The sequence below is a fragment of the Mobula birostris genome, chromosome 11 (assembly GCF_030028105.1).
Source record: "Mobula birostris isolate sMobBir1 chromosome 11, sMobBir1.hap1, whole genome shotgun sequence".
Lineage (NCBI taxonomy): Eukaryota > Metazoa > Chordata > Chondrichthyes > Myliobatiformes > Myliobatidae > Mobula > Mobula birostris.
In genome coordinates, this window is record NC_092380.1 from 42,259,693 (window position 1) to 42,274,155 (window position 14,463).

General features: G+C 44.5%; 1 protein-coding gene across 2 annotated transcripts in view; it reads left to right on the plus strand.

Moving 5' to 3' along the window:
- LOC140205043 (lysosomal acid phosphatase-like) overlaps nt 1–14,463 on the plus strand; it is an 87,002-nt gene that overhangs the window by 67,657 nt on the left and 4,882 nt on the right. The window contains exons 10-11 of one of the 2 annotated variants that reach the window (XM_072272133.1): nt 2,348–2,523; nt 4,686–8,010. The exons of the other annotated variant lie outside the window; for it this stretch is intronic. Coding sequence (XP_072128234.1) covers nt 2,348–2,523; nt 4,686–4,816 — 307 coding nt within the window. The 3' untranslated portion in view covers nt 4,817–8,010. Of the gene's footprint in view, nt 1–2,347; nt 2,524–4,685; nt 8,011–14,463 lie in introns of those variants that run through there. 2 annotated transcript variants of the gene reach the window in all.

Here is a 14,463-nt window from a genome sequence, read left to right on the forward strand (position 1 = left end):
AAGGCAGTCAGAATCTGTTGTAGGTGGTTTTCTGAAAGAGCTGCAACACTGTTGTCATCTGCGTATTGGAACTCGATGAGAAAACTCATGGGTGTCTTCGTTTTGGATTTGAGACGGACAAGATTGAAAAGCCTGCCATCTGTTCTGTAGACAATTTCGATTCCTTGGGGTAGGTCATCCTTGATAATATGGATGATTGTCGCAAGATGGTGAACAAAGTTGGGGCAATCACGCATCCCTATTTTACTCCTGATCTAACTTGAAAAGACTCACAGTTACTGTTGCTGACCATGACTGTGGCAAGCATGCCATCGTGGAGGAGTCTCAGGATTCGAATGTACTTTTCAGGGCATCCATAAGTGGATAGGACATCCCATTGGAGTTCCCTTGATACTGAGTCAAAGGCTTTGGTGAGGTCAATGAATGCCATGTACAAAGGCTGAAGTTGTTCACGACGTTTTTCTTGTAGTTGTCGCAATGTGAAGATCATGTTGATTGCTCCACGTGATGGTCTAAAACCGGCTTGTGTCTCCGGAAGGATCTTCCCAGCTAAAGGCTTGAGACGGTTGTTCATGATGCGGGTGAGGATCTTTCCTGCTGTTGCGAACAGGGAAATTCCACAATAATTTCTGCATTCGGATAGATCGCCTTTCCTTTTGTAGATGGTAACAATTGCTGAGTCGCTAAAGTCTGCTGGTACGTTTTCATTTATCCAGATCTTGATGAGAAGTTGATGCAGTTGATAATGAGGCCGTCCAATTTTGTAGACCTCGGCTGGTATTCCATCGAGTCCAGCAGCCTTGTTTTTCAAGGTTTTGATGGCTTCCTTGACTTCTTCAAGTGTTGGTATTTTGCTTAGGGAGTCGTCAACGGGCTGTTTTGGAATGTTGTTACGTAAGCCTTCCTCAATGGGGTGGAGTGGGATAATAAATCAGCCATGATGGAATGGTGGAGCAGACTCGATGGCCAGAATGGCCTAATTCAGCTCCGACGTTTTATGAAAATTGGTAGTTGTAGTTTCATCCCGTGTCCCTGCCTCTCCTTGCACAATTCCTGGGTTAGACCCTCAAGGTAGTGGAGTATGGATAGAAATGAGGGGCGGCCTTGGGAGTACACATTAATCCAGTTACCAAGTTTCATAGACTCTGTCACCTACAGAAACAGGAAAGACTCCCCCTACTGTTGTCACTCTTCAGTGGATGGATTATGCTGCTGTTTTCCACTCAAGGTGCACCGAGAACGCATGGACATAATGTGTGTGGGAGAGACTAACCTCCATCAATAAACAGTGCCTTGGTAGTACTATCACCAACCGAAGTGGGTCTTCACCAGATGATAAGTGAACTCACAGAAGGATATACCCACGGTGGAGATGTATCCGTCCACAACAGCACTGGTATTAATATCAGCATAAAATCCTCTCTTCCCTTCGCAGTGTTGTTTGGTAGAATAGGTCTGGCAGCGCACACTTGGGTCTCCACCAGGCACTGTGGGCCATTAACTGGAGGGGACTGCTCCACTGCAAGCATATCCTTCATTTAGTCTTCACAGCAACCAGTCAACTTTGATTCGATGAAGAGTTCACGAGGAACCTACATAGTGAAATTCAGCAAAGGACTAGGTGTCCTAACCAGCAGAAGCATCTCGATAGACAGCACAAAATGGCAAAGGCTACAGGTCCAAACATCTTGGTTGTAGCATTGAAGACGTGTGCTCCAGATTTAGCTGTGCCCATAGCCAGCCTGTTCCTGTACACTTAGAACAGAAGCATCTGTCTACCTCACAGTGTGGAAATTGTTCACACAGAAGAAATCGAATCCATAATTATTCCACATGCCTGCCCTACTCCCCCCTCCCTCCTCCCACCACCCCCCCACCCCCAGGTACTGTCCACGAAGTGCACGGTTCAACTGCTCTAAATGCACATTCCAAACCTGCTGCCACCACCGTCATAAAAAGACAAGGGAAGAAAACAACACAACCCTCCAACTGGCACCCATCCTAACACTGAAAAATATCCCTTGCTGGGTCTAAATCCTGAATTACCTGTCCTAAAGCACTCACCAAAGGACTACAGTGGTTCAAGAAGGTGGCTCACCACCACACTCTTAAAGGCAACTAGGGATGGGCAATAAAACTGTCTTTAGTCAGCCATCTAGATCTTGGGTCTGGTACTTTATTTTAAATATTAACAGTACTGAGATTTTGGGTGCTTGGAGGTTATCGCCGTATAACCACACCTATCCAAGTTTAAATTGTATGGCCCTATACGAAGTTGCCTTTTCATTCAATTTCTGTAAAGCTAGGATTGAATAGAATTCAATGTACATATATGTGGTTTCTTTAGGTCCTTCACATTGGATATGTACTTCAGGAACCAGTCTGATTCTGAGCCACATCTTCTGACTCTTCCAAATTGTACTGAACACTGTCCCTTGCAAGACTTCATCCGCATCACCAAGCACTTGATCGCTGACAACTGGGAAGAGGAATGCAAAATCTCCAGTGACTCTAACCAAACAGGTAACATTGGAGCAAATGAGAGCTTGTCAGCATTTGATCATGGGATGTCCCCTCAACTTCCCACTATCAGTTATCCCACCTGTGATAACAGAGTGACTTGTACCCCAGAAAATGATTCCAAGTCCAAGGATCTCAGAGATTTATGGGCATTCACCTGGCTGTGCATTAGAGATGGGACATTAGGATGGAACATTTTAAGCTGCTGGTGGATATAATTCTGGGTATCCCTAAGTCTTGTTACTGTACCTGTTCAGCAGTCCAAAGAAGTCTTGATGTGGCTAAATCTCAGTGTTGTGTGTTTTTGGATTTATGTAACAACAGTGCTCACAATGGAGTGTCAAAGTGATGGAATTGTATAAATGAAAATCCTTCCTCCTGTCTTGCCTTGGAATCAACTCAAAGGCAAGTATTGAACCCTTTACAACCTAGAATCACTCATACAGGTAGTGTAGTGGTCAGCACGACGCTTTACAGTACCAGTGACCCAGGTTCAATTCCCACCACTGCCTGTATGTTCTCCCTGTGATCATGTGGGTTTCCTCCGGGTGCTCCAGTTTCCTCCCATAGTCCAAAGACTATGTAGGTTAAATGGTCAGTGTAAATTGTCCCATGATAAGGCTAGGATTAAATCGGGGGTGGGGTGGGGGGCAAAGGGCCAAAAGGGCCTATTCTGTGCAGTATCTAAATAAATAAACAAATCCAGCCCTTCAGCCCTGCTGGTTCAAGACTCTATTGAAGCTGGTCCCACTTGCCCCTGTTTTCCCTATATTCCTTTAACATTTCTATCCATATTTTTAAATGTTATTAATGTACCTGCCTCACCTGCCACTTCCTCTGGCAGTTTGTTTCATATACTGACGACCCCCTGCATGGAAAAAGTTGTTCCTCTGGTTCCTGTTAAATCTATGCCCTCTAGTTCTTGATTTCCCTGATGCTGGGGAAAAGACTGTATGCATTGACCCTATGTATGCTCGTCATGACCTTATACAACGGTAAGCTGCCAGTACTTAATTGAAGGTGACACTGGGAAGATCATGAGCAGATAGCGGCATAATGAGCCAGGGTTACAGTTCCTTTCAAAGACCTGCTTTAGACTTTATTCAGGGACTGGCCCATGGACACGTCAGGTAAGATATAAACCATTTGATAATGGGATCCAGGAGCTGAAGACATATTGTTAGATCAAGTACTCAACTTCAGGATGAGGGAGCTAAAGGTTCATGAATGCAGGGGTCAGAATATGGTGCAAACAGTGTGGGGTTGTTCTTTTTCTCTATCAGCAGTCCTGCCCTTAAAGTAGTGATGAAGCACCTCTCAAATGGCCAGCGTCTTTTGTTGAAGGTACTCCCACAACTCCTTTAGATAGTGTTTTGGGTTTTAAACTCAGAGGAATAGCAATATTTTTCCATATTGGAAGGGTGGAGGGAAACCTGTGATGGTGGTGTTCCCATGTGCCTGCCTCCCTTGAACTCTGGGCAGTGAGAGTTGTGGGTCAGTGAGTTGCTGTTGAAGAGCCTTGTTGACTTGCACACTGTAGGTGGTACACAAGGCTCTGGGTCTGCCAATGGTTAAAGGTGGGGATGGAGGATAGGGTGCTGGTCAACTTTACTCCAAAGATGATGTTGAATTGCACTTGAAGTCATTAGGGCACGAAAGAAAACCATTCAACCAGTTGGGTTCAATGATGGTCTCAACCAGTATTGTCAAGTGATGACTCACTAGTTAAGTGGTACAGTGAGAGGGGTCTTCAGGCAATGATTTTGCTTTACTTTCAGTATCTTTTTTTAAATGTTGCTTTATCTTTAAGATAATTCAGAAAATGGATGGGCGTCCCGTTTTTACATAGCCTGTCTAAACTTAGAGAATGTCCCAGAGCAGCACAGTGCCTCATGTGGCCAATCTAGTGGAAACAATCTTGTACGCCAACAGTGAATGTTAATGGTGAAATTGTACATATTAGCAACGTTGTAGAAAGTCAGTACTATAGAGCTGCTTCTCCATATGAGGACTTTACCTGGCCATGTAAGAGTGGATGTGGCCTTGCTTTTAAAGAGTCAGCCAAAGGAAAATTAACTGAGTCTCTGGGGAAGGTCCTATGTGCATTGAAACCAGTGTCGCCTTACTGTGGGACCGTATGAGCCAGTGGATGTTGTCTTTTTCAGGGCTGGCGCTGGCTGCGGCATTGAGCGTGTGCTTTGTCCTGTTGATCGTGTTGGGGATGACACTGTACTGGTGCTGGAACTGGAAAATATCACGACTCCATGTGCCAACCAGCAGCGACGAGCTGGCCTGACTATCGATGGGCTTGCTCAGCCTGGACGACCAGGAAGAGTGCTGACTAGGCTCACATTCCATCTATCCAGGTCAATGGCTGCTGGAAGAACCTGGAGATGTGAGCTTACCATGCAGTCTCCTTGTGTACTGCAGTGTTGTGGGGAAGGTCATTGGTATCAGCCCACCCATGCTTGGCAAACATACTTTCTGCCTTCTCTCCACAATGCTCAATACCGCTGTCCTGTCCAGCAATTTTGATTTTTGGAGTGCTCATCCACTCCATGGTGTCCTCCCCTCATTACCATCAGCCCCCATAACCTCTGTTCTTTGTCCCCCACCTCTGGTCCAAAGCCTGGAACTCCACACCTGGATTCCTCCTTCCCTCCCTCCTGGCCCGGAGCCTGCATACATTCTCCTCGCCACTGGTGGAGTATCTAGGCCTAGTTTTAAACACGATTCATGTGACTTTAACTGCCACTTACCTGATCTGTGGTAGCATCAAATGTTCTGCCCCTTCCGTCCTCTTTCATAACTAGACAAGATACCTCAACCAATGGGACCAAATGCTTTCTGTCCTTTTACAAGTCACATTTTGCTAAAACCATGATTTTAGTTTAAGCTGATGTAAATGTTGCAACGTGTTGTGGAAATTATTTTAAGTCAGGTGGTTCCAATCGAACAGCCAGCATTGGAGAACCTCCGGTTTAGAATTCTGCTGTGATACAAATTTACAGCTTAGCTGCTTTGCTGTGATTTCCCTTCCAATATTTGATGTATTTATCCTTGATGAATCAGTCAGCAGAGTGGGAGCCTGACTCGTGACCAGTGAATGATCTGTAACTCAGTCCCCTTTCCCCTGCCTCCGACTGCAAGGAAAAGACAGTGCTGATGTTGCTCAGGCTGAGCTGTTTAACGTTGGACACTTGGTGTGTCAGTGTCATAGGCTGCATGTTGTTCAAACATGCAATTGTTCCCAGGAATCCTTTGATACATAGACCCTTCTTAAAATGTATCTGTGACAATTTTCATTGAGGCCACAGGAGTACAGTGCAGCATGCAAATTAGAATACAGGACCTCGGCTTTGTTTGTGTCACTTTAAATGAAATTGGATCAAACTAATGCAACCTCCTCACCTCCACAAACTCTCATTGTGATGGAAGGTCAAAGGGGGAAACTAGGATTTACCAAATGAACCAGCAAGATTGCCCTGCCCTGGAGCGAGGGCAGAAATGGGCACTGGCGTAATGTCTCAGGTCAACACAAACTGGAAATGGTCAGGCAACATGCTGTACATATGTAAAATGCTTGTGCTAATAGACAATATGTCTAAACTGATGTATTCACGGGTCAGGAATCCCTTGAACACCTGAGCTCCACAATGGATCAGTGTGTATTGTACAACAGGGGTCCCCAACCTTTTTTGCACTGTGGACTGGTTTAATATTGACAATATTCTTGTGGACCGGCCGACCTGGGGGGGGGGTGGGGGGTAGGGTTGCCAACGGACAAGAGTAGCAGTCAAATATGTTGCGTTTACCCCGAAAAGACTACAATGACCATGAAGCCTTGCACGGGCACCAGTGCGCATGCGTAACCTGCGTATGTGTGCGCCTGCCAATTTTTTTTTCCCCTGCAAATTGGTTTTGGCGATTCTGTTCGGTTGGGTGGGAGTGGGGTGTTAATCACGTCTGGAATATAAGTGATAAGTGGCTAATACACTCAATTTCGTTTCTAAAAGGGTTTATCTAACAAATGTAATATTAAACACACAGCACATATTTTCCTCGCATGAATACAGTGATAAGTCAATTATCAGGGGAGGACAGGGGAGCTTGAAGTAAGTGTTGAACGAACTTCCAGTAGAAGTGGTAGAGGCAGGTTTGATATTATCATTTAAAGAAAAATTGGATAGGTATATGGACAGGAAAGGAATGGAGGGTTATGGGCTGAGTGCAGGTCAGTGGGACTAGGTGAGAGTAGCGATCAGCACAGACTAGAAGGGCAGAGATAGCCTGTTTCCATGCTGTAATTGTTATATGGTTATATAAGTCAATAGCATCATAACATTTCAAGTAACGTTTGGATATTAAACACACAGCACATATTTTCCCCGTATGAATGTATAAAATCATTGCAACACACCAATATCGCTGAATCAGTGGGAGCCCTGGGCTTGTTTCCCTGCAACAAGACGGTCCCATCGAAGGGTGACGGGAGACAATGATACTCGAAGGGGGTTCCTTATGTCCAGTCTATTCTGCAGTTTAGTTTTCATTGCATTCATTGCAGAAAACTCCGCTTTGCAGAAATATGTTGGAAGCAACGTTTTCGGTGCTTTTGTGGCTATCTCAGGATATTTAGCCTTGACTTTGATCCAGAATGCCGGCAGAGATGTTATGTCAAACATACTTTTCAGCCCGCCGTCATTTGCAAGCTCGAGGAGTTGATCTCCTTGCCGCGCTGACACAGATAATGAGCTCGCATGTGTAATGGCTCAACAGTGACTGTGACAGGGAATGAGGAAAGGTGCAGCTGATTCATATCGCCAAAGCATATCGTTTCCTCACGGCCCGGTACCACAGGCTTTGCGGCCCGGTACCAGTCCGCGGCCCGGTGGTTGGGGACCGCTGTCGTACAATATAACCTTTACCAAATGTGCCTCTGTGCCAAATAATCTATAATTAATTCTAATCAAGAGGAATCTTATGTGTAATATCTCTGACCAAGATGTGTGTGTTGTAGGTATTAATCATCAATAATAATGATCATTTAGGCACAGAGAGAATCTGAACCAATCAAAGTATTTGTCAGTTAATAGTTAACAACAAGCATGTAAATTTACAAAACTAATTGCCTGTGCATACACCCACTAGGTTTTCCTGAACCTCCCTAAACAGTCAAAGAATAAAAAGGAATCTATGCTAGCCAGACATCCTCCTTGACCTCAATGTAATCTCCACATTTCCTATGTGGATGGTTGTTCTCCAAAGATGTCACTGCCTGTACTGAAATTCTTCACTTTTGTAGGCTCAGACTCATCTGACTCATCTGTGTCAGCGTCTCATTAGATCTGGCCCATGGCCCAAGCAGTCTGCTTGTTTATTTATTCATTCCAACTCAGACCAGTTCAAACCAGTCTAGTCAGGTCAGCTAAACGCAAACAACAGGAATTCTGCAGATGCTGGAAATTCAAGCAACACACATAAAAGTTGCTGGTGAACGCAGCAGACCAGGCAGCATCTCTAGGAAGAGGTGCAGTCGACGTTTCAGGCCGAGACCCTTCGTCAGGGCTAACTGAAGGAAGAGTGAGTAAGGGATTTGAAAGTTGGAGGGGGAGGGGGAGATCCAAAATGATAGGAGAAAACAGGACGGGGAGGGATGGAGCCAAGAGCTGGACAGCTAATAGGCAAAAGGGATACGAGAGGATCATTGGACAGGAGGCCCGGGAAGAAAGACGGGGTGGGACCCAGAGGATGAGCAAGGGGTATATTCAGAGGGACAGAGGGAGAAAAAGGAGAGTGAGAGAAAGAATGTGTATAAAAATAAGTAACAGATGGGGTACGAGGGGGAGGTGGGGCCTTAGCGGAAGTTAGAGAAGTCGATGTTCATGCCATCAGGTTGGAGGCTACCCAGACGGAATATAAGGTGTTGTTCCTCCAACCTGAGTGTGGCTTCATCTTTACAGTAGAGGAGGCCGTGGTTAGACATGTCAGAATGGGAATGGGATGTGGAATTAAAACGTGTGGCCACTGGGAGATCCTGCTTTCTCTGGCGGACAGAGCGTAGATGTTCAGCAAAGCGGTCTCCCAGTCTGCGTCGGGTCTCGCCAATATATAAAAGGCCACATCGGGAGCACCGGATGCAGTATATCACCCCAGCCGACTCACAGGTGAAGTGTTGCCTCACCTGGAAGGACTGTTTGGGGCCCTGAATGGTGGTAAGGGAGGAAGTGTAAGGGCATGTGTAGCACTTGTTCCGCTTACGCGGATAAGTGCCAGGAGGGAGATCAGTGGGGAGGGATGGGGGGGACGAATGGACAAGGGAGTCCCATAGGCAGCGATCCCTGCAGAATACAGAGAGGGGGGGACAAGGGAGTTGTGTAGGGAGCGATCCAACCTGATGGCATGAACATCGACTTCTCTAACTTACGCTAATGCCCCACCTCCCCCTTGTACCCCATCTGTTACTTATTTTTATACAAACATTCTTTCTCTCACTCTCCTTTTTCTCCCTCTGTCCCTCTGAATATACCCCTTGCCCATCCTCTGGGTGCCCCCCCCCCCCCCGTCTTTCTTCCCGGACCTCCTGTCCCATAATCCTCTCGTATCCCTTTTGCCTATCACCTGTCCAGCTCTTGGTTCCATCCCTCCCCCTCCTGTCTTCTCCTATCATTTTGGATCTCCCTCTCCCCCTCCAACTTTCAAATCCCTTACTCACTCTTCCTTCAGTTAGTCCTGACAAAGGGTCTCGGCCTGAAACGTCGACTGCACCTCTTCCTGGAGATGCTGCCTGGCCTGCTGCGTTCACCAGCAACTTTTATGTGTGTTGCAGGTCAGCTAAACACTGGACTCAGACCACTGACTGTTCTTTCGAAAGCTTGCCATATCTACGCAATGGAATAAACAGCTCTTAGTTGTAAATTTTCTCAGATTTAGCAGATTATCAACAGGAAACTCAGCGTGTCCAGTTTCAATTGCACTGATTTAAGCCATCCCTGAGCAAGAACCATTTCACTAGACTTCACACCATCCATTCTTTCAACCACAGAGACATTTCAGGAACAGAGACCGTTTGCTTTGTCTGTTTCCACTGCCCTTGGTTCATTCCTGTTCACTGCTTTGCAGATATTAGTTCTTGGCCAGAGATTATGTTGTAGTTTAAAAAAAACAGACCCATTGTTGTATCCAGTCATATTTGCTCTGCCGGGAATTGCAGAACCTGGAACAGCTGTAATATGAGGCAAAACCAAAATGTTGATGACCTTTGAAATCTGAACTATGAACTACAGATAACACAACAAGTCATTTAGTATCTGTTGAAAGGAACATAGAGCCCAGTTTCATGCTAACTCTTCTCTCTTTCCCATGGGTACACGTGAGCTTTTCATTATTTCCAATAGGTGAGGAAGGAAAATGCAATGTCAGCACTCATTTTGAGAGGACTAGAATATAGAAGGAAAGATGTCATGTTGAGGTTTTATAAGGCACTGGTGAGGCCTCACTTGGAGTATTTATGAGTAGTTTAGGGCTCCTTATCTAAGAAAGGATGTGCTGATATTGGAGGGGGTTCAAAGGAAATTATTCCAGAATTGAAAGGCTTGTCATATGAGGAGCGTTTGATGGCTCTGGGCCAATATTCACTTGAATTCAAAAGAATGAAGGGCAACCTCATTGAAACCTATCAAATGTTAAAAGGGCTCAGTAGAGTGGATGTGGAGAGGATGTTTCCTATGGTGAGGGAGTCTCAGACCAGAGGGCACAGCCTCAGAATAGAGGGGCATCCTTTTGTAACAGAGAGTGGTGAATCTGTTTAATTTGTTGCGACGGGTGGCTGTAGAAGTCAAGTCATTGGGTATATTTAAGGTAGAGGTTGATAGATTCTTGATTCATTGAGACATGAAAGGATATGGGGAGAAGGCAGAAGATTGGGACTGAGAGGGAAAATAGATCAGCCATGATGAAATGGAGAAGATTCAATGGTGAAATTCTGCACCTGTATCTTATAATCTTATGGTTTCTGCTTTTCTTAAATTTAAGGGAGTAAAATCAGGAATCTGAAAGTCTGGGACGGAGGTTCTTGTTCAGTAATGATGCTGAGGGGTAGAGGTTGAAATGTTGAAGTACAGATTAATCTAGAGTGACTGGAAAGCCTATCCCGGTCCTTTGATTAAAAACTGTAATATTAAATATATCCATCGTAGCTTAAACCACACCTTTAATCTGCACCTGATTGAATTCTATGAATTTTGTGACCTAAAGTCATACAGCACGGAAACAGGTCCATCGCTCCAACTGGTCTACACCAACCAACATTCCCAAACCTTTCCTGTGATGAGCCACAATGGTGATCCTCTCCCATCCGCCCTTGTGTTGGCTGAAGCCTTGAGTTATCGAAGGACCACTTCCTTGAAGGGAATGGAAGCAGAGACAATGGCTGGTAACTCTGTCTTCCACGGATGATCTCATATTTATAAATGATGACCACCCTAACCACCACCACCATCAATATGATACATGACATCCTTTCTTGGCCAATGTAATATTGGAAGTATTATCCATGTCTTTCATGTTACTTTTGTATTAAAAGCACTTTAAGAAATAAATCTGGTAATCCAACAAAGTCTGCTGCTAATTTGTGTATAAATCTTGATTTATATATCCAGTCTATATGACATGTGATTTTTACTCTCTAAAGGGATCGGATGGACGTTGTTCCCAATTCGATGGAGTTACTGTGCCAATGAGACTCATTTCTGTATCTGAGAAATACTGAATTTCTAGCAACATCTACACTCAACAAATGGTCCACGAACCCATATACTGTAATATTCCTTTTTGCAACTAATAGTAATTCTATATATTTGCTGCTGCAAAACAAATTCACTATATTTGCTGCTGCAAAACAAATTCACATTATCAAAGTCAATGATAATAAATCTGATTTTGATAATTGTTTACAACTTATCTCCATAGTCACCTCCTTTTTAGTCCATCAGACGTTATCTTCCCCACAGCTTAGTGAGCTGATTTGTCTCCTTTCCAGTTTCTGACAAAGCATCTTTGACCTGAAATGTTAATTGTCTCTTCGTAGATGCAGCCCAACCTGCTTAGTTCCAGCATTTTCAAATTTAGTCTCTGCAGATATTTTAAATTTTTTCATGTAATTGAAGCAAGATATACGCTTCTCAAATTCTCTGCAATAATTGTTTCCAATACATAAGACCATAAGACATAGGAGCAAAATTAGGCCATTCAGCCTATTGAGTCTGCTCTGTCATTCTATCATGGCTGATCTTGGACCCCATACACCCGCTTTCTTACCATATCCTTTGCCCTGACCGATCAGAAAACCAATCAACTTCCACTTTAAATATACCCATGGACTTGGCCTCCACTGCAGTCTGTGGCAGAGCATTCCACAGATTCACTACTCTTTGGCTAAACAAATTCCTCCTAACCTCTGTTCTAAAAGGTCACCCCTCAATTTTGAGGCTGTGCCTTCTAGTTCTGGATAACCACACCACCACCACCACTGGAAACATCCACTCTAACTGGTCCTTTCAACGTTAGGTAGGTTTCAATGAGATCCCCATATATTCTTCTGAATTCCAGTGAGTACAGGCCCAAGGTGGCCAAATGTTCCTCATGTTAACCCCTTCATTCCCAGAATCATCCTTGTGACTCTCTCCAATGGCAACGCACCCCTTCTGAGATGTGGGGCCCATAACTGTTGGCAATATTCCAAGTGTAGCCTGACTAGTGTCTTATTAAAGCTCAGTATTACTTGCTTGCTTTTATATTCTATTCACCTCAAAATAAATGCCAACATTGCATTTGCCGCCTTTTCCACAGACTCCAGTTTTCAAGAAAGGAGGGAGAGAGAAAACAGGGAATTATAGACCAGTTAGCCTGATGTCAGTGGTGGGAAAGATGCTGGAGTCAATTATAAAAGATGGAATTATGACACATTTGGATAGCAGTAACAGGATCGGTCGGAGTCAGCATAAATTTACGAAGGGGAAATCGTGCTTGACTAATCTTCTGGAATTTTTTGAGGATGTAACTATGAAAATGGACAAGGGACAGCCAGTGGATGTAGTGTACCTGGACTTTCAGAAAGCCTTTGATAAAGTCCCACATATGAGATTAGTGGGCAAAATTAGGGCACATGGTATTGGGGGCAGAGTACTGACATGGATTGAAAATTGGCTGGCTGACAGGAAATGAAGAGTAGCGATTAACGGGTCCCTTTGGAAATGGCAGGCGGTGACCAGTCGGGTACCACAGGGTTCAGTGCTGAGACCGCAGCTGTTTACAATATACATTGATGATTTAGATGAAGGGATTAAAAGTAACATTAGCAAATTTGCAGATGACACAAAGCAGGGTGGCAGTGTGAAATGTGAGGAAGATGTTATGAGAATGCAGGGTGACTTAGGCTGGGTGAGTGGGTGGATGCATAGCAGATGCAGTTTAATGTGGATAAATGTGAGGTTATCCACTTTGGTGGTAAGAACAGATTATTATCTAAATGGAGTCAAGTTAGGAAAAGGGGAAGTAAACGAGCTTTCGGTGTTCTTGTACATCAGTCACTGAAAGCAAGCATGCACGTACAACAGGCAATGAAGAAAGCTAATGGCATGCTGGCCTTTATAACAAGAGGAATTGAGTATAGGAACAAAGAAGTCCTTCTGCAGCTGAACAGGGCCCTGATGAGACCACACCTGGAGTACTGTGTGCAGTTTTGGTCTCCAAATTTGAGGAAGGACATCCTTGCTATTGAGGGAGTACAGCGTAGGTTCACAAGGTTAATTCCTGGGATGGCAGGACTGTCATATGTTGAAAGATTGGAGCGACTGGGCTTGTATACATTGGAATTTAGAAGGTTGAGAGGGGATCTGACTGAAACACATAAGATTATTAAGGGATTGGACACGCTGGAGGCAGGAAGCATGTTCCTGCTGATGGGCGAGTCCAGAACCAGAGGCCACAGTTTAAGAATAAGGGGTAGGCCAGTTAGAACGGAGTTGAGGAAAAACTTTTTCACCCAGAAGGCAGTGGAGGCGAAGTCTCTGGATGCTTTCAAGAAAGAGATGGATAGAGCTCTTAAAGATAGCGAAATCAAAGGTTATGGGGATAAGGCAGGAAATGGATACTGATTGTGGATGATCAGCCATGATCACAGTGAATGGTGGTGCTTGCTCGAAGGGCCAAATGGCCTACTCCTGCACCTATTGTCTATTGTCAATCTGTAAATTAACCTTCTGGGAATCTGGCGTGAGGAATCCCAAGTCCCTCTGCACCTCTGATGTTTGAACCTTCTCTCCATTTAGATAATAGTCTGCACTATTGTTCCTTTTACCAAAACGCATCATCGTACATGTCCCAATACTGTATTCCATCTGCTACTTTTTTGCCTATTCTTCCAATTGGTCTAAGTCCTGCTGTAATCACGTTGTTTCCTCAGCTGTACCTACCCCTCCACCTATCTTTTGTATCATCTGCAAACTTTGCCACAAAGCCATCAATTCTATTATCTAAATCCTTGACAAACAATGTGAAGGATAACAGTTCCAATACTGACCCCTGAGGAACACCACTAGTCATTGGCAGCCAACCAGAAAAGGCCCCTTTTATTCCCACTCACTGCCTCTTGTGTTACATGCTCAAGGAGATCTGTTTTTTTTTGTGAGAATGATGTAATGGTCTTTTGGAGGTCACCTGATATGATTTTCCCACCGATGTGAGGTCACGTGATGACATGTGCCCCGTGACTATATAAGGGTCGACTCAGGTGACACAGTAGGTTTTTGAGTTTGTAGATTTCCAGGTAGAACGTGTTGTGCCTCCGTTTCTGTTGCGTGTTTGTTTTTGTGACGCAGTTGCATTTTTAAAATGGTTGTGCGTTCTCTTACAAGATAGGGTATTTGGACTGGAAATTTGTGG